The sequence below is a fragment of the Ranitomeya imitator genome, chromosome 3, assembly GCF_032444005.1.
Source record: "Ranitomeya imitator isolate aRanImi1 chromosome 3, aRanImi1.pri, whole genome shotgun sequence".
Classification (NCBI taxonomy): Eukaryota; Metazoa; Chordata; class Amphibia; order Anura; family Dendrobatidae; genus Ranitomeya; species Ranitomeya imitator.
In genome coordinates this window covers 129,215,319-129,235,450 of record NC_091284.1, presented here as the reverse complement: position 1 = coordinate 129,235,450, position 20,132 = coordinate 129,215,319, and the positions used below count along the sequence as shown (strand labels likewise).

Below are 20,132 nucleotides of genomic sequence, written 5' to 3'. Positions count from 1 at the left end.
AGCCAGAACTCTTAATGGTTGGTAGGGAATCAAATACTTATTTCTCACTGCAAAATGCAAATAAATTTATACAATATATACTATGATTTTCTGGATTTTATGTTTGATATTCTATCTCTCAATATTAAATTTAACCTATCCTAAAACGTACGAAATCAGCAAAACACATGTATGTATGTATGTATGTATGTATATCTACTATATAATTGTCTAGTGGTCACTTCCGTCTGTCTGTCACGGAAATCCCAAGTTGCTGATTGGTCACGGCAAAACGGCCACGACCAATCAGCGACGGGCACAGTCCGGCGGCAAAATGGCCGCTCCCTACTCTCCTGCCATCAGTGCCCGCTCCATATTCCCCCCCCCCCAGTCAGTGCTCACACAGGCTTAATGGCAGCGTTAACGGACCGCGTTATGCCGCGGTGTAACGCACAATGTATAGACTTGTTAGGAGACTATGTAGAAAAATAATTGTTTTTTACTATATTCATTGTGTTTAGTATTGATTATCATTACTTTTGGATCGCCCCTCGTACATATTCTAGAATACCCGATGTGTTAGAATCGGGCCACCATCTAATGATATATATATACTAGCTATTGAACCCGTTGTACGCCCGGGTGGTGAGCATTTATATTGGTATATGGTCCCCATCCTGTCATGTGCTTCTCCATCCTGCGTCCCCATACTGTCATGTGCAGCTCCATCCTGCGTCCCCTTCCTGTCATGTGCTGCTCCATCCTGCGCCCCCATCCTGTCATGTGCTGCTCCCATCCTGCCGCCATCCTGTCATGTGGTGCTCCCTTCCTGCGCAACCATTCTGTCATGTTCTGCTCCCATCCTGTGCCCCCTTTCTGTTGTGATGTGCTGCACCCATTCTGCCTGTTCCTGTTTCCATTCTGCCAAATGTTGCTCCCATCTTTCTCTCTCCGGCTGTGCTGCCCGAGTGCGGCTGTGCTGCCTGAGTGCGGCTGTGCTGCCTGAGTGCGGCTGTACTGAGCGCGGCTGTATTGTCTGAGTGCAGCTATACTGAGTGCGGCTGTACTGTCTGAGTGCAGCTATACTGAGCGCGGCTGTACAGCGCGAGTGCGGCTGTACAGCGTGAGTGTGGCTGTACTGGTGAGTGCAGGCGAGTGTGGTTGTACTGCGTGAGTGTGGCTGTACTTACAGCTTGAGTGCGGCACTGGCTATAATGGATACAACACCCCTGCAGCCAGCACAGCGAGGGCTGACTCCGCCCACTCACGTCACTGGTCACATGCTGGTGACATCATCAAAGGTCCTAGAGCTCCGCTGGGCTCTACATCTACCCTGACAAGAGCTGCAGAGCACGGAGCCCCCATGGCCGCTATATTATGGGGGATACACGGGTGTGTGCAGCCCCCATGGCCGGTATATTGGGGGGGGGATAAGTAAGTTCGGATACGTCACTCTTGTCCAGACTGCGCAGGCGCGGTGCGTCGCGCTTGTGCAGTCTATAAAGGCTTCGGACAGAGTGACGCTCCCACCGTTATATATATATATATATATATATATATATAATTATTTTTTTTTGGTACAGAGCTTCATACATTGCTGAGCTCTATCCTACAACTGCTCTAAGCCACAATATGAGAACAACTCAGTTGTAAAGACCATTCATCATAACTTCAAAACATGAAAAAAAAAAAAAAAAAAAAAAAAAAATCACCATGTGAACATAACCTTACATTGACCTAAATGTAAACTTTAGTTAAGGTTACACTGGGGAAAGCAAATAAAAGAAGTGTTGGCAATTTTGTGGCATTTTAACCCCTTCCCGACCCATGACGCCACGTAGGCGTCATGGAAAGATCGCGTCCCTGCAGGCCGAGTGAAAGGGTTAACTCCCATTTCACCCGATCTGCAGGGACAGGGGGAGTGGCAGTTTAGCCCAGGGGGGGTGGCTTCACCCCCTCGTGGCTACGATCGCTCTGATTGGCTGTTGAAAGTGAAACTGCCAATCAGAGCGATTTGTAATATTTCACCTATTATAACGGGTGAAATATTACAATCCAGCCATGGCCGATGCTGAAATATCATCGGCCATGGCTGGAAATACTAATGTGCCCCCACCCCACCCCACCGATCGCCCCCGCAGCCCCCCGATCTGGCCGGTACACTGCTCCGGCTCCCCTCCGTCCAGTGCTCCGCTCCCCCCCGTGCTCTTGTCCGCTCCCCCCGTGCTCCAATCACCCCCCCTGCACTCCGATCCACACCCCCCGGTGCTCCGTTCCACCCCCCCGTGCTCCATTCCAGCCCCCCCGTGCTCCATTCCAGCCCCCCGTGCTCCGTTCCACCCCTCCCGCGCTCCGATTCCCCCCCCGTGCTCAGATCCCCCCCCCCGTGCTCCGATCCCCCCCCCATGGTCCCCCCCCACCCCATCATACTTACCGATCCAGCCGGGGTCCCGTCCGTCTTCTCCCTGGGCGCCGCCATCTTCCAAAATGGCGGGCGCATGTGCAGTGCGCCCGCCGAATCTGCCAGCCGGCAGATTCGTTCCAAAGTGCATTTTGATCACTGAGATATAATCTATCTCAGTGATCAAAATAAAAAAAATAATAAATGACCCCCCCCCTTTGTCACCCCCATAGGTAGCGACAATAAAAAAATAAAGAAATTTTTTTTTTCCACTAATGTTAGAATAGGGTTAGGGTTAGGGGTAGGGTTAGGGGTAGGGTTAGGGGTAGGGTTAGGGCTAGGGGTAGGGGTAGGGTTAGGGCTAGGGTTAGGGCTAGGGGTAGGGTTAGGGCTAGGGTTAGGGCTAGGGTTAGGGCTAGGGTTAGGGTTTCGGTATGTGCACACGTATTCTGGTCCTCTGCGGATTTTTCCGCTGCGGATTTGATAAATCCGCAGTGCTAAACCGCTGCGGATTTATGGCGGATTTACCGCGTTTTTTTCTGCGCATTTCACTGCGGTTTTACAACTGCGATTTTCTATTGGAGCAGTTGTAAAACCGCTGCGGAATCCGCACAAAAGAAGTGACATGCTGCGGAATGTAAACCGCTGCGTTTCCGTGCAGTTTTTCCGCAGCATGTGTACAGCGATTTTTGTTTCCCGTAGGTTTACATTGAACTGTAAACTCATGGGAAACTGCTGCGGATCCGCAGCGTTTTCCGCAGCGTGTGCACATACCTTTAGAATTAGGCTATGTGCACACGGTGCGGATTTGGCTGCGGATTCGCAGCAGTGTTCCATCAGGTTTACAGTACCATGTAAACATATGAAAAACCAAATCCGCTGTGCCCATGGTGCGGAAAATACCGCGCGGAAACGCTGCGTTGTATTTTCCGCAGCATGTCAATTCTTTGTGCGGATTCCGCAGCGTTTTACACCTGTTCCTCAATAGGAATCCGCAGGTGAAATCCGCACAAAAAAACACTGGAAATCCGTGGAAAATCCGCAGGTAAAACGCAGTGCCTTTTACCCGCGGATTTTTCAAAAATGGTGCGGAAATATCTCACACGAATCCGCAACGTGGGCACATAGCCTTAGGGTTAGGGTTGGAATTAGGGTTGTGGTTAGGGTTAGGGGTGTGTTGGGGTTAGGGTTGTGGTTAGGGGTGTGTTGCGGTTAGGGTTGTGATTAGGGTTATGGCTACAGTTGGGATTAGGGTTAGGGGTGTGTTGGGGTTAGTGTTGGAGGTAGAATTGAGGGGTTACCACTGTTTAGGCACATCAGGGGTCTCCAAACGCAACATGGCGCCACCATTGATTCCAGCCAATCTCGTATTCAAAAAGTCAAATGGTGCTCCCTCACTTCTGAGCCCCGACGTGTGCCCAAACAGTGGTTTACCCCCACATATGGGGTACCAGCATACTCAGGACAAACTGCGCAACAATTACTGGGGTCCAATTTCTCCTGTTACCCTTGTGAATCTAAAAAAATGCTTGCTAAAACATAATTTTTGAGGAAAGAAAAATGATTTTTTATTTTCACGGCTCTGCGTTGTAAACGTCTGTGAAGCACTTGGGGGTTCAAAGTGCTCACCACATATCTAGATAAGTTCCTTGGGGGGTCTAGTTTCTAAAATGGGGTCACTTGTGGGGGTTTCTACTGTTTAGGCACACCAGGGGCTCTGCAAACGCAACGTGACACCCGTAGACCATTCCATCAAAGTCTGCATTTCAAAAGTCACTACTTCCCTTCTGAGCCCCGACGTGTGCCCAAACAGTGGTTTACCCCCACTCATGGGGTATCAGCGTATTCAGGAGAAACTGGACAACAACTTTTGTGGTCCAATTTCTCCTGTAACCCTTGGGAAAATAAAAAATTCTGGGCTAAATAATTATTTTTGAGGAAAGAAAACGTATTTATTATTTTCACGGCTCTGCATTATAAACTTCTATGAAGCGCTTGGGGGTTCAAAGTGCTCACCACACATCTAGATAAGTTCCTTTCGGGGTCTAGTTTCCAAAATGGGGTCACTTGTGGGGGGTTTCTACTGTTAAGCCACATCAGGGGCTCTGCAAACGCAACGTGACGCCCACAGAGCATTCCATCAAAGTCTGCATTTCAAAACGTCACTACTTCACTTCCGAGCCTCGGCATGTGCCCAAACAGTGGTTTACCCCCACATATGGGGTATCAGCGTACTCAGGAGAAACTGGACAACAACTTTTGGGGTCAAATTTCTCCTGTTACCCTTGGGAAAATAAAAAATTGCAGGCTAAAAGATCATTTTTGAGAAAATAATTTTTTTTTTTTATTTTCATGGCTCTGCGTTATAAACTTCTGTGACGCACTTGGGGGTTCAAAGTCCTCACCACACATCTAGATTAGTTCCTTTGGGGGTCTAGTTTCCAAAATGGGGTCACTTGTGGGGGAGCGCCAATGTTTAGGCACACAGGAGCTATCCAAACGCGACATGGTGTCCGCTAACGATGGAAATAATTTTTCATTCAAAAAGTCAAATGGCGCTCCTTCCCTTCCGAGCCTTACCATGTGCCCAAACAGTGGTTTACCACCACATGTGAGGTATTGGTGTACTCAGGAGAAATTGCCCAACACATTTTAGGATCCATTTTATCCTGTTGCCCATGTGAAAATGAAAAAATTGAGGCTAAAAGAATTTTTTTGTGAAAAAAAAGTACTTTTTCATTTTTACGGATCAATTTGTGAAGCACCTGGGGGTTCAAAGTGCTCACTATGTATCTAGATAAGTTCCTTGGGATGTCTAGTTTCCAAAATGGGGTCACTTGTGGGGGAGCTCCAATTTTTAGGCACACGGGGGCTCTCCAAACGTGACATGGTGTCCGCTAAAGAGTGGAGCCAATTTTTGATTCAAAAAGTCAAATGGCGCTCCTTCCCTTCCAAGCCCTGCCGTGCGCCCAAACAGTGGTTTACCCCCACATATGAGGTATCAGCGTACTCAGGACAAATTGGACAACAACTTTCGTGGTTCAGTTTCTCCTTTTACCATTGGGAAAATAAAAAAATTGTTGCTAAAAGATAATTTTTGTGACTAAAAAGTTAAATGTTCATTTTTTCCTTCCATGTTGCTTCTGCTGCTGTGAAGCACCTGAAGGGTTAATAAACTTCTTGAATGTTTTTTTGAGTACCTTGAGGGGTGCAGTTTTTAGAATGGTGTCACTTTTGGGTATTTTCAGCCATATAGACCCCTCAAACTGACTTCAAATGTGAGGTGGTCCCTAAAAAAAATGGTTTTGTAAATTTCGTTGTAAAAATGACAAATCGCTGGTCAAATTTTAACCCTTATAACTTCCTAACAAAAAAAAATTGTGTTTCCAAAATTGTGCTGATGTAAAGTAAACATGTGGGAAATGTTATTTATTAACTATTTTGTGTCACATATCTCTCTGGTTTAACAGAATAAAAATTCAAAATGTGAAAATTGCAAAATTTTCAAAATTTTCGCCAAATTTCCGTTTTTATCACAAATAAACGCAGAATTTATTGACCTAAATTTACCACTAACATGAAGCCCAATATGTCACGAAAAAACAATCTCAGAACCGCTAGGATCCGTTGAAGCGTTCCTGAGTTATTACCTCATAAAGGGACACTGGTCAGAATTGCAAAAAACGGCAAGGTCTTTAAGGTCAAAACAGGCTGGGTCATGAAGGGGTTAATATCAGGTCAGAAAGAAAAATGCATAGTATGAAGAGTAATGTAGTTTTTCCAGTTGGGAAAATGGAGCCTACTTTGTAATTGTTTTTGTGGATTTCGGTGCACCAGACATTTACAGGACCCACATAGGTTGTCATTCATCCTGCACAGAGCTTGAATAGCGTATAAACCACCCCACCATCTTATACAGTAATCAATGCTGCAATTTATGGAGCTTCCTGGAAAAAGCGGTAATTTATTTTTAACATTTTTATGCAAATGTCGCTAAAAGGAGTGATCGATGGTATATGCTAATGGTGCGGTCTCACAATATAAAATTTATGATCCCCACGTCCCATTCCATTAGATGAGATTTATACTTCATGTTTGTGATCAGACGGAGCAGATTGTAGGAATACAATGAGTGCTGCCAGACAAAGATGTGTGTTCAAATTATCGAAGGACTAGATGATCTTAGAAACCTAACTACACCCTTATTTCCTCTGAAAAGAAATGCAGCGTAAATTAGAATGCTTATCACAGTGATGACTGATTAAAGGGAATGTATCATCAGAAAATTACCTATTGTTTAAATCAGGTTGTGTTACACGCATTTTTTTTTTTTTTTTGACAGTTTTGTTTTTTTTTAATTGATAATGGGCCATTTTTTTTATTTCTGGTCTTTTCAGGAAAGATCCGAAGTGCAACTGCTACATTCATTGACTCTGGGACTGCCACATGTTGCAGAATACAACACTCGGCTACCGCTGTAGTCTCGTAGACAATAGAAAACAGACTGGTTTAAATGTATGCTGTGGAGTATTCTCCTAGAATATTAGGGTTCCCACCATTGGAACCCCTAACAGTTTGCACATTATCATCTATCCTTTGGACCCTAAGGTTTAAGGCTGAGACATTAGATAATTGTTGGAAGATCCTGACATCTTCATCAGGGATAACAAGGAGTAAGACTGATTTGAGTTTTATCTATCCACTTCTTCTTATCCCCAGTGATAAGAGATGCTAAAAGAGCCTGGACCGTGTTTCTCCTAGTGAAAGACGCAGAATATGGCCAAATTAAATGCCCCATACACATTAGCGTAATTTAAAGGGAACCTGTCACCCCGAAATTCGCGGGTGAGGTAAGCCCACCGGCATCAGGGGCTTATCTACAGCATTCTGTAATACTGTAGATAAGTCCCCGATGTTACCTGAAAGAGGAGAAAAAGACGTTAGATTATACTCACCCAGGGGCGGTCCCGCTGCTGGTCAGGTCGGATGGGCGTCTCCGGTCCGCTGCGGCGCCTCCCATCTTCATTACAAGACGTCCTCTTCTGATCTTCAGCCACGGCTCCGGCGCAGGCGTACTTTGCTCTGCCCTGTTGAGGGCAGACAAAGTACTGCAGTGCGCAGGCGCCGGGCCTCTGACCTTTCTGGCGCCTGCGCACTGCAGTACTATCCTCTGCCCTCAACAGGGCAGAGCAAAGTACGCCTGCGCCGGAGCCGTGGCTGAAGATCAGAAGAGGACGTCTTGTAATGAAGATCGGAGGCGCCGCCGCAGCGGACCAGAGACGCCCATCCGACCTGACCAGCAGCGGGACCGCCCCTGGGTGAGTATAATCTAACGTCTTTTTCTCCTCTTTCAGGTAACATCGGGGGCTTATCTACAGCATTACAGAATGCTGTAGATAAGCCCCTGATGCCGGTGGGCTTACCCCACCCGCGATTTTCGGGGTGACAGCTTCCCTTTAATTTGAATCTATAGATATAGACAGGTTTGGCCGACAACCTATTGTGTGTGGGGATGCCCATGTACTGCTATAGTAACCACAGAAGCTTGTATGTGACTTTTTGCTTGGATTCACCACAGATTTTATGAAAAGGCTGAAATCCATCGTAAAAATGTACAATATAAATTGATACACTGCTGCACAATGTCCACTTGCGTGCCATGGATATTTTTTTCTAGGCATCCAATTGAGATTTCATAAATTCTCATTTACTTTTCGGTTAATGTAATAAGCTGTAGATTTTACATTCTGAAAATTCATGCCTAAGATTTGAAGTGTCTGCCCTGTGTGAACATACTGTATTATTCCATAAAGTGTTCGCTCACACTAGCATATAAAAAATAGCCCTATTCTCATGCAGAAAAGTTGGAAGAGCAGAATATGTATAGTTTACCATATGTCATGCGAGTGTGCGATTATTTTCTCAGATTTGTTTTCTTTTTAACAAATGATGTTCAGCTTAGAATAATGTAGGGCCAGCATGACATCCATCAAGTGTTTGGTAGTTCTATTTTAGCCCTGTCCTCCAAGCTTTGGGGTTTTAAATCCAGCATCTTGTGTTTGCAAAATTGGGTTTCGGTTCAAAATACAGCCTGCACCCTTTTGCCCAAAACACATGTGCTTTAAATGTTTCTAATATATAATTATAGGAAGAATGTCTTTAGGGCCTGATTTCATATCGTCTAACATTTAAGAGTCATTTAGCACAGTGTTTATGGCCCAACGGAGTCCTTCATTTATTAATATTTGTCAACTTTTTTTTTTTCCTGTGATCTTGTTTTTTACCCAATTTTATGGATTTCCTCTGCCCCTTTAGATGTGTCGATTGGCCTGTATTTTGCTGCACTGCATTTAGAGTTTCCCCTCAGCAAGAAATATCTCAGCCATCATGTGAGCAATGCTTCAGCAAATCTGGGAGCTACTTCAACCAAAAGTCATGCCTGAGCCAACCTCTGAAAACTGGGCCCTCATTGCCTGGGGAATGTCTACCAAATGCCAATTCCCCAACTGTATTGTAGCAGTTGATGTGTAAAGATGGTCCCAATACAATAACTACAAAAAATATTTTTCGGTATTGCCGTTTGCCTTGGCTACTACCGGTTTGTAATTATAGAAATGGGGCCTATGAAAGAACTGGAGATTTTCGAATCTTCAATTCTTTAGCGATTTCTGTGCAATGAAATAGGTATGCCCTCCATGAATTCTACATGGCTTAAGTGCTGAAGCTGTCGCATTCGTGTTCGTTGGGGTATAAGGCATTTCAGCTGAATCGTCATTTGAAGAGGCCTCATCACCGCCAAGATCTGGACCGGCAATGGTGTATATTTAATTATAAGCTATCTAGGGCATGGCATCTGGTCAACTGTGCCTTTGCCATTTGGAGGGTCTTGATGAGTGCCCTCCAGTTAAGAGAATGTTAATGGTTTTATTAACGCCTGTGTTATACTACTTAATTTCACCCAAAACCACGATTTGCCTTTGTTTGTGAATGCATAGGGCAGATGTGTTACAGGAGTATTATTGGGGACCCATGTTGGTCACAGACGCCGTAACCCACCTGGCCTGAGAGTGCAGGATTATTTCTTTACGGGTCAACACCTGGGCAAGAAAATTATCTTGTGTGATAACTGAAAAATAGCATTTTTGCTTGTGACTTTACACCACCAAAATAATACTAATGTGAGTAATGTAATACCATCTGACCTCACTCAAAACCTAAAAAATAAAATACACAAATAAATGACAAACTGAACAGAGAAATGTGTTTACATGTCAAATCAAAGCAGCCTTAGCTCAGACAAAAAGCAGGCAATGCCTAAAATCCTAAGAAAAAAAAATTTCCCTTTCCCGCTGATTTGGGGGTGCTATGAGGGCCCTGCATGGTATACAGGGGATTCTGGTGGCTGTGAGGCAACAGTGCTTTTGGTCTTGTTGGTTGATTCAGCTGCAGCATCTGGAACATATCCTGGGGGTCATTTGGTGGAATTGTGGAATCCAGGAGGAGATCCCGTATGCAGTGGAAGATCCTCAGGGACCTTTCTTAAACACCATGTCATACTGCAACAAATTGCTTCATCACCATAGTATTTCACTCAATCATCTACCTCGTGATGTTTATTGTTGGGGGTTGCTCCCTTCTTTCTCAGGCTTGGCAGGGTGTGGAGCTGCTAGCGGGTAAGGTCAACTTCAAGATCGCTGCTCAACGGGTTGCTGCTCCGTGCATGTTCCTCATGGTCAGGCTCCGCTTCATATGTTGGTATCAGTTCTGGAGTTTAACATTTGCAGGATAAGTACGTGAAGATGTGAGGTTGTGGGTTTTAACAGTAACCTAGGTAAGTTAACGATGCAACTTTTTTTTTTCCTTACATCCATGGTCTTACAACAACTCCGGGTAAATAGCGACGATAGTGATGCTGGACACTTTCCAAGAAAGATTTGTACACCTTAAACTGTCAAGCAAAGCAAATCTATAAGGTCAACAGCATTTTTGGTGCCAAAGATATTTCATCGAATTTAGGGTAACTTTGGGGTGCTGATTCTGAATATGTCATCAGTTTTGCCAGATTGGCTCAAGTTTTTGAGATTTTTCGTAAAATGTGTAAAAAAAAGACGTAATTTGCTACACGCGCATTAACTTTATTGATATTGTCATGAATACAATAAATTTAACAAAGTAAATGTTGATTTTAGTTTATTTTAACTAGTTTTAGAAAGTAATCTTCAAAAATGAACAAGATATGAAAGATAGGAGACATTTAATCGCTGGAAAAGCGCTTTTTATATGATTTTCTTCTATGTGAGCTATTCGGGCAGTCACGCTGTAGATTCCAGCAGTAATCAGCCATCATATGTCTGTCCCATCTGCCTTGGTACCTTTCCTCCATCACCATAATATCCTGATGAAATCTCTCCCCTTGTTCTTCGCTAAAATCTCCAAGGTTTTCTGGAAATCTGTCCAAGTGACTGTGAAGATAATGCAATTTAATGCTCATGTGTACACCCAGATTTCTAAATCTCAATAGCATGTTTTGTACCAGTTCTTCATAATTGTCTGCCTTTTGATTTCCCAAGAAGTTCTTCACTACCAACACAAAACTACACCATGCAGCAGCTTCAATGTCATTCATTTCCTTAGGAAAATTTGAATCTTTAATGAGTTTCCGAATTTGAGGACCATCAAAGATTCCTGCCTTCAGTTTTTCGCTACTAAGACCAGGGAAAGATCTGCAGATGTACATGAAGCAATTACCATCTTTGTCTAATGCCTTGACGAACTGCTTCATTAATCCTAACTTTATGTGAAGTGGTGGTAGAATGATTTTTTTCCCTGTCCACCAAAGGTTCGTTCACTATGTTTGATGCTCCTACTGTCAAGGTGTCCCTTGGAGGCCAATTCAGTTTCTCCCAGTGCTGATGTTTTGCTCTACTATCCCACATGCAGATGAAGCAAGGATACTTTGTGTATCCACTTTGCTGTCCAAGTAAAAAGTTGACCATTTTTAAATCAACACATATCAGCCACGAATGTTCATGGTAGCACAGTTTCTCCAAGACCATTTTGACATTTTTGTATTGTTCTGCAAGTTTAGTTGAGTGAGCTACTGGAAGAGATGCACACTGATTGCCATTGTTCAACAAAACACATTTCAAACTCCTTTTAGAACTATCTATGAAAAGCCTCCAGTCTTCAGGACGATATACTTGTAAACCCATTTGCAGCATCAGGCCAGGAATATCCTTACAATATACAAGTAGGTCATCTTCACAGAAAAATTAAAGAAGTGCTTCTTCTCTGGTCCTGTAAGATGTAATTTTAGTTCCAGGCGTCAGACAATTTTTTTCACTTAGCCTTGAAGCTAAAAGTTCGGATGCACTTTTTGAGAGGTTGAGGTCTCTTATTAGATCATTGAGCTCTCCTTGGGTAAATTGCGTAGGTGTTCTGAAACTTCCTTCTTATTCTAGTTCACTTCCAGAACTGATGTTTAGCTCCATACCCTGCATTTCATCATCATCAGGTGGGGGAAGGTCAGGTAACATGGTAAACACAGGTACAGGCACATCTTCACAATGAGGGACAGGCCTTCTTGCAGATTCCATGTTAGGATACTCCCATTTTCGTTTCTTATGCTTATTGAATCCTTGCACTTGCACTGCACAGAAATAACAGTCATCATGATGATTTTTTTGCTCTCTCCACACCATTGGAACACCAAATTTGAAGCTTTTTCTTTGTCCTTTGCTCCATTTTCGTAATAATTCGATACATGCTTTGCACACTATGTGTGGTGCCCAAAACTTGTCTTGGTCCCCAAGCATAACCCCAAAATAGGCAAAATACACTTTTTTGACGAAGTCTGTTATGTTTCTTCTATGTTTTGGCAGTGTGTATTCACCACAAATGTAACAGAATGAGTCTGGATCGTTAAGACAACTTCTTCTTGATGAGTTCATGCTTTTCACTGGAAAACAGACAACAACATAAAGTTAGTGCAAAAATCAAGCTATGAACAAACTTTTAGAACACTAATTAACACAAAACTATATTGAGAACTGCTCAGTTCAAGTACTAATCCAAAGAAATTAATGAGATGATGCGTCGCATTTACCAACAAGTGCTATAAATAAGATACCAAAAATCTCAAAAACTTGAGCCAATCTGGCAAAACTGATAGCATATTCAGAATCAGCACCCCAAAAATACCCCAAATTCATTAAAATATTTTGGACACCAGAAAAATTTTTTTTTTTTGTTGACCAATAAACACAACAATAAGATCGGTGTACCGGTGTTCTGTCCTCACAGTACAAATAATAGACAAAGCACAATTGGAAACAGCACAGAGGATTGAACTTACAGTCTAAGCCACTCCATATACAGATGGCACCCTCAAAAAGACTCTCCCCTCCTGACTCTCCCTCCTGCTGATGCCCTCTCCGATACTTATCCCTGTAGCTATGCCAGCATCTTTTCACATCAGTCACTGGAATGGGTACAATACAAAGATAGCCAAGCTCAGGACTGAAACAAAGCCACATATCAAACATGCAAAAGGGTTTGTGCCTTCTGCAATGGAGTTTGTGTATATTTGCAAATTATGAAGAATATGAGTTCATTTTTGTAACTTGTTTATAAGTTGACACATTGCCTGCTCATGCATTGCTCCAATTACAAAATTTGGCATGTCAGTGTTGAAAAAAAAAAAAATTACATTACCGGTCTGAAAATAAGGAAGAGAATACGTAATTGGTAATTTGGGAATGTGCAACATTATATAGAGAAGTTATGATTAGCAAAACCACAAATTACATAGGAAGGTCTTTGGTAAGTATCAGTACAATAAGCTTGCACATGTCAGGGTATGTGCAGTGTGTTAGACATGTTGCATGATGTTGGATGTGGCATTAGGTACAGTGGGAAAAATCAATGCCTATAAATGAACTGGAAGTAGATATAATGGTATTCAATATATCATATGTGGGACAGATATGAGGGTAGGAAACAATACTTTTTTTGAGAAAAAAAAAAAAACAAACAACTTACCAATTCCAATTTGGACATCCCGTGGGATGGCATCGTAATGTTGGTTTATCTTACGGCATATATATAGGTCCGTGACACAATCCACTTCACCTTGTCGGCATACCCACAGTCACTAGTGTCCCATAGTTCAGAACACTCTTGTACGAGGACAAGGAGCATCTCAACATTGATTTGCCAAGACATGTTCTGCTGTTCTCCATGGAGGCATGTACAGTTGGTCCTCAAAAGTTTACATACCCCAGCAGAATTTTTGCTTTCGTGGCCTTTTTTTCAGAGAATATGAATGATCACACCAAAACTTTTTCTCCACTCATGGTTAGTGGTTGGGTAAAGCAATTTATTGTCAAACTACTGTGTTTTCTCTTTTTAAATCATAATGACAACCCAAAACATCCAAATGACTGATCAAAAGTTCACATATCCTGGTGATTTTGGCCTGATAGCATGCACAGAAGTTTATGCAAATTTGTTTGCATGGCTACTAAAAAGGTAAGGAAAATTGTTCGGGATGTAAAGTAAAACTCACAAAACATCAGCTGAAATACAGGACTCTCTCTCGGTGTGGCTGTTTCAAGATGCACAATAAGGAGGCACTTGAAGAAAAATGAGCTGCAATGTCAAGTCGCCAGAAAAAAGCCATTACTATTCAAATGCCACAAGTATCTCACCTACAATACGCAAAATAACAGACAAGCCTCAAAACTTCTGGAACAAGATAATTTGGAGTGATGAGGCCAAAATTTAAGTTTTTGGTCACAACCATAAACGTTACACTTGGAGAGAGGTCAACAAGGCCTATGAAGAAAGGAACAACATTTCTAATGTAAAGCACGGAGGTGGATCTCTGATGTTTTGGGGATGTGTGAGCTACAAAGGCACAGGAAACTTGGTCAAAGTTGAAGGAAATATGAATGCAGCATGTGATCAGCAAATACTAGAGGCAAACTTGCAATCATCAGCCCGGAAGCTGTGCATGGGACATACTTGGACGTTCCAATATAACAATGATCCAAAACACAAGGCCAAGTCGACCAGTCATTAGCTACAGCAGAACAAAGTGAAGGTTCTGGAGTGGCCATCTCTGTCACCTGACCTCAATATCATTGAGCTATTCTGGGGAGATCTAAAGTGCGAGATTCATGCTAGACAGCCCAGGGATTTACAGGAACTGGAGGTTTTTTCCCCATGAAGAGTGGGCAGCTTTACCATCTGAGAAAATAAAGAACCTCATCCACAACTACCACAAAAGACTTCAAGCCGTCATTGATGTTAGATGGGGCAATACACGGTATTAAGAAATGGGGTATGTGAACTTTTGATCAGGGTCAATTGGATGTTTTGGATTGTCATTAGGATTTTAAAAAAGAGAAAAAAAACAGTGTGACAATAAATGGCTTCACCCAACCACTAACCATGAGTGGAGAAAAAGGTTTTGGCGTTATCATTCATATTCTCTGAAAAATGGCCAAGAAAGCAAAAATTTGCCCGGGGTATGTAAACTTTTCAGCACAACTGTATGTTCTGGCCTGGGGAAAAAAAAAACAAAACAAAACCACTTTGGGAAAGGTGCCAACACTTCCTGAAGAGGTTACTTCCTGTCATGGGATGATTGAATATCCTGTGTACTTTTTCTTTGTGATTTGTATAAATTGGGCACCATATGCATGGTCCATGTGCCATCCGTTTTTTTTTTTTCACACCCATAGACTTGCATTGGGAAGTCTTGTCTGATATACGTGGCCACTCGCAGCATGTTGCGATTTTTTTTCTCAAGCTGAATACAGCAGATCAAGAAAAAAAAATACGCAGATCTGCACCAACTCATTGACTAACATTGTTCAGAGTGTAATGCTATTTTCCCCCCCACTGCACTCGTCTGTGTAATACTCTAGTGTAAGCAAACCCTAAACATGACAATGGCACCCCATGAATATTGGGCATCTGTGCAGTTGCACACAAGGAATATCAGTCCTTGGGACTTAGCAAAAGAAAATATAAGCTTATTGAATAACAGTTTATTGAACAATTTCAATAAAAGGTAACATCATATGTATGGTAGCTCATGTACAATTAACTAGTGACAGGAAGGGGTAACTTTTCTAAAAATATATATGACGCCTGGGATATAATCAGTTTCTTGAGTAATCTCCTTGTCTGACGTAGCTTTCTCCCACTGCTCCACTTCTTGTACCAAGACTTGTTCCCACAATATTTTGCTTTGCAAAGACACCATTTCTTTTTCAAGTTCAGCCTTGTACTGCAAATTGGAGATGTTGCTACGTGTGGTCATGCACACAAAGCCACCTACACAAGGGCAGAAAAACAGTCTTGTTTAAGGTGGGGCTGAAATATTAAGTACCGTATATGTTTCATAATAAATTACAGTCTTTTATTAATGACCTCCTCAGGTTCTTTGTACAGCAATCAACTACACAAAAGTAAGTTAATAAGAAAAAAATGGGGTATACCCAGTTTGTATTACTATGCAGAAGCGTATGTAGGACTTTGATCATTACGTTACATACAGTCCCATACATTACTTGCCACATGTGAGATTAATTGTCAATCATAGTGAATGTATGGAGAGCTATATACATACTATATATATATATATATATATATATATATATATATATATATATATATATAAATATATATATATATATATATATATATATATACACATATACATACACACACCTCTTTATTTATATAGCACCAACATATTCCACAGCGCTTTACATTTGAGTGGTCCATATGCAAGTCATATGTGATATATAAAGATAATACAAAAGCCTAACGCAAAAATAAGACGACCCTGCTCGTAAGAGCTTACAGTCTACAATGAGGTCCAGCCATCATGAGGGAACAGGGGATAGATAAAGGCTGCACATGCTGGTCACCAACCAATATTTGTAGTGCTTTTGGGTGTGGTGCAGTTTGATCAAGAATTATGTTCAGAGAAATAGTTAATGGGCTATATATAAAAAGGACTTCGATTAGGGAACGTGATAGGCTGCCCTAAACAGATGTGTTTTTAAGGAGGTCGAGAACTGTGTAAGTTGTGGTTAGTCCTAATTTCTTGGGTAGAGCATTCCAAAGAATTGGTGCAACTCGGGAGAAGTATTGGAGTCGGGAGTGGGAGATGCCAATTAGTGTGGATGTTAGTCATAGAGAATGGATAGGCTGATAAACAGAAATGAGGGAGGAGATGTAGTGGGGAGCCGCACTGTGGTGAGCTTTGTGGGTGAATACACGGAATTTAAAGTGGATCCTATAATGTGTGTGCAGCCAGTGTAATAACTGGCACAAAGCGGAAATGTCTGGGTAACGATTGGCCAGATAGATGACCCTGCCTGCTGCATTAAGGATGGACTGCAGAAGGGAAAGTCGAGTGAGGGGGAGGCAAAGTAATACAGAATTACAGTAGTCAATTAGAGAGTGGATCAGGGCAACAGTGAGGGTTTTTGTTGTTTCCATTGTGAGAAAGAGGCAGATTTTAAAGATGTTCTTTAGGTGTAAGCGGCACGAGTGGGCAAGAGTTTGTATATGGGAGGTGAAGGAAAGATTGATGTTCAACATAACACCCAGACTGCTGCCTAGGTGTTATTGTGGTGCCACCCACGGAGAGGGAGAGGTCAGATTTAAGGAGTTTAGTAGTTGGCAGACGCAGAAGTTCAGTTTTGGAAAGGTTGAGATTCAGCTAGATATACACATACACCTATTAAAAATAGACAAACAGCAGGGATGGTTTTACATAATTATGTGAGATATACTCAAAAGAATCAACTTCCCTGCATCCATCACCAGCATGAATCCATCCAGTGGTCCATAGGAAGCTTTGGGACAGGAAATTATGACTGTTCTTCAGTCACCTGACCACTGCAGCCAATTTCAAGCCTCAGTGGTAACCAAAGATTGTGATGTCATTGGAAAGGCATGTCATCCATGGCATATCTGTCACCAATAGGCTCACACGTTTAGCATATAAACATTTTGCTGGATGGTAAAAGATTATATTGAATTTATGTCATGAAAAATTGTATAACTTTTTCAAACTCATGATTTAGGATGGGCACATCTGTAATTACAGGCCAAAACATCAAAGAAAAAGGTAAACTTGTCAACCCAGGCCAGTACAAAAGTAGGCGGTGTATGAGCAAAATGGGGAGCAGCAGCGCCCACTCAGTCACTTAAGGAAAATTATGCCACTTTCTTGGCATAACTCATTGCAAATGTTACCCAAGTTCCAGACTACCAAGTTTTCTGGTGTGTTGCAAGCAGACGCATGGCACGGAGATGATGAGCCAAATTCATCAAGTAGAGTGTATGTTAATAAATTCGAAGCATCCTACTCACGAAATGACTTCACTAGATTGATGTGTACAACGCAATACTTAAGGAGTCAGGCCCCTAGTATCTATACTCTCACCTGGTCTTGTGACACGAATCAGTTCGGGAATTACCGATACCGGGACCTGTCCATCACTGAGGGCTCCTACTATAATAACTGCATCATAATTATCTGAAAACAAACAAGGTGCAAAGTTATTGGTAAATTTCATTGCATCATGGTCTGATACTCATTATTGCATAAATATCTGAAAGTCAAGACATATGGTTAGCCTGATGAGCATTTGAATAGTTAATTTCATTCCCATCTGTAAGGATGCATTAAGCCTGCTATTCTACTCAGAGCCATCTAGTTAAAAAAAAAACAAAAACAAAAAAAACACGACAACAAAAAAGTACCCCATGTAGTGTATATTTTTTTAACCTATAGACATAGGTCATTATATGCATAGTGGCATACATCAGATGGTGCATATTTGGGGCAGATTTTTCTGTGTGGGTTTAAGTGTACGAATATAAAAGTTATTGAGATTTTTAAATCTCATTGACGCGTTGGGTAAATTTTCCAAACGTAAATTGACCTGCGGTTTGGATTTTCCAATCCTCAGTCTGTCCATTCATTGTGTGGAATTCATTGTGGATTTCACCCTGTATAATTCAATACAATTCCGAAAATATTTTATCATGAAATATATTCAGATTTTGAAGCCTAAACACAGAGGAAATGCTACTGCAACGCTGCAGAACATACACATCAAAATGTGTACAGGTTTAGTGATGAGCGAGTATGCTCGTTACTAGAGTTTCTCCAAGTATGCTCGGGTGGACTCAGAGTATTTCGGCATGCTCAGAGATTTAGTTTATGTCGACGCAGATGAATGATTTGCGGCTGCTAGACAGCTTGAATACATGTGGGGATTTCCTAACAAACCGGAAACCCCCCACATGTATTCAAGCTGTCTAGCAGGCGCAAGTCATGCAGCTACGGTGACAAACTAAATCTTCGAGCACGCTGAAATACTCGGAGACCACCCGAGCATGCTCGGAGAAACTCGAATAATAAGCATACTCGCTCATCACTTTTGCAGGTTTGTACAGGGAATCGTTCAGCAGCACCGTTATCATACTATGGATCTACTGCAGTGTTCCCCAACTCCGGTCCTCAAGAGCCACCAGCAGGTCCTGTTTTCAGGGTTTCCTTAGTATTGCCCAGGTGATGGAATTCTTGCCTGTGCAGGTGATGCAATTATCACCTGTGAAATACTAAGGAAATACTGAAAACATGGCCTGTTGGTGGCTCTTGAGGATCGGACCTGGGAAACACTGATCTACTGTCTGTTAAAGGCCTAAATCATAAATGTACGCCATGCAATTTTGTCGAAATATTTCTGTGGCTCTCTGCACACCCACTATATCTTCTTTAATTACTCCCTAAGAACGCATATACACCACTGAGAGTAATTGCAATTTGTATGCTACCAGTTTATAGGACCATATGTATTTTTTATACCTTTAATTAAATACAGAAGTTAAGGTATGAATCTGACAGAGAAAAAAAAAAAAAAAAAAACTGATCGTGTTCCATGAGTAGTTGTATTACATCACTTTTTTTTCTTTTTTTTTAATTTTTTTTAGGGAAGAATAGGTCACATCGGCATACTGACCACCTACTACTTTAAGCATGGATCCTAAGGGGCTCTATGTACATGACATCTTAATGTTGGGAATATTAGGCTGGAGCACAAGTTTCCAATTGTCTACCATTATCAGCAGTTACCGAAAGTCATACTACATACAGTAAGTGTCCAAGTAACCCCTGCCTTAGAATACTTAAAGCTATTTGGTGGCTTTAAAGGACCTGTACTTCTATATCTACCTGGTGCCTTCTGTTTGCCTCCAGCTGATTCCTGCTTTCAAAATAGCCTCTGTAGTGTCATGGAGAGAACAGCAGTAAGTATGAACCATATAAAACATAAAACATGCCCTCACCATGCCTTGTTTTAGCTCACAGAGTAGGAACGGCATGTTTTAGGTTTACCATTTTACCGCTCCCATACCCCTTGCGGTGGACATCTTGAAGCATTTTATTATTATTATTATTTATTTATCTATATAGCACCATTGATTCCATGGTGCTGTACATGAGAATGGGTTACATACAAGTTACAGATATCACTTACAGTAAACAAACTAACAATGACAGACTGATACAGAAGGGCGAAGACCCTGCCCTTGCGGGCTTACATTCTACAGGATTATGGGGAAGGAGACAGTAGGTTGAGGGTTGCAGGAGCTCCGGTATTGGTGAGGCGGTAGCTTCGGTAGTGGTGAGGATGCAGCGGGGTCATTGCAGGCTGTA

The 20,132-nt window shown here is 42.1% G+C and overlaps 1 protein-coding gene and 1 long non-coding RNA gene across 4 annotated transcripts in view; one reads left to right on the top strand and one right to left on the bottom strand.

Moving 5' to 3' along the window:
- The window catches only part of LOC138671954 (uncharacterized), a 113,806-nt gene extending 104,233 nt beyond the window's left edge, over positions 1-9,573 (top strand). The window contains exon 4 of the long non-coding RNA XR_011319503.1: positions 8,696-9,573. This is a non-coding gene — a long non-coding RNA (uncharacterized lncRNA). The remainder of the gene's footprint in view (positions 1-8,695) is intronic.
- Positions 9,574-15,417: 5,844 nt separating this feature from the next.
- The window catches only part of METTL27 (methyltransferase like 27), a 130,491-nt gene continuing 125,776 nt past the window's right edge, over positions 15,418-20,132 (bottom strand). For all 3 annotated transcript variants that reach the window (XM_069761433.1, XM_069761434.1, XM_069761435.1), the window contains 2 exons: positions 17,853-17,945; positions 15,418-15,724 (listed from right to left, as the gene is read on the bottom strand). In XM_069761433.1, the coding sequence (XP_069617534.1) occupies positions 15,495-15,724; positions 17,853-17,945 (323 nt within the window). In that variant the 3' untranslated portion in view covers positions 15,418-15,494. The remainder of the gene's footprint in view (positions 15,725-17,852; positions 17,946-20,132) is intronic.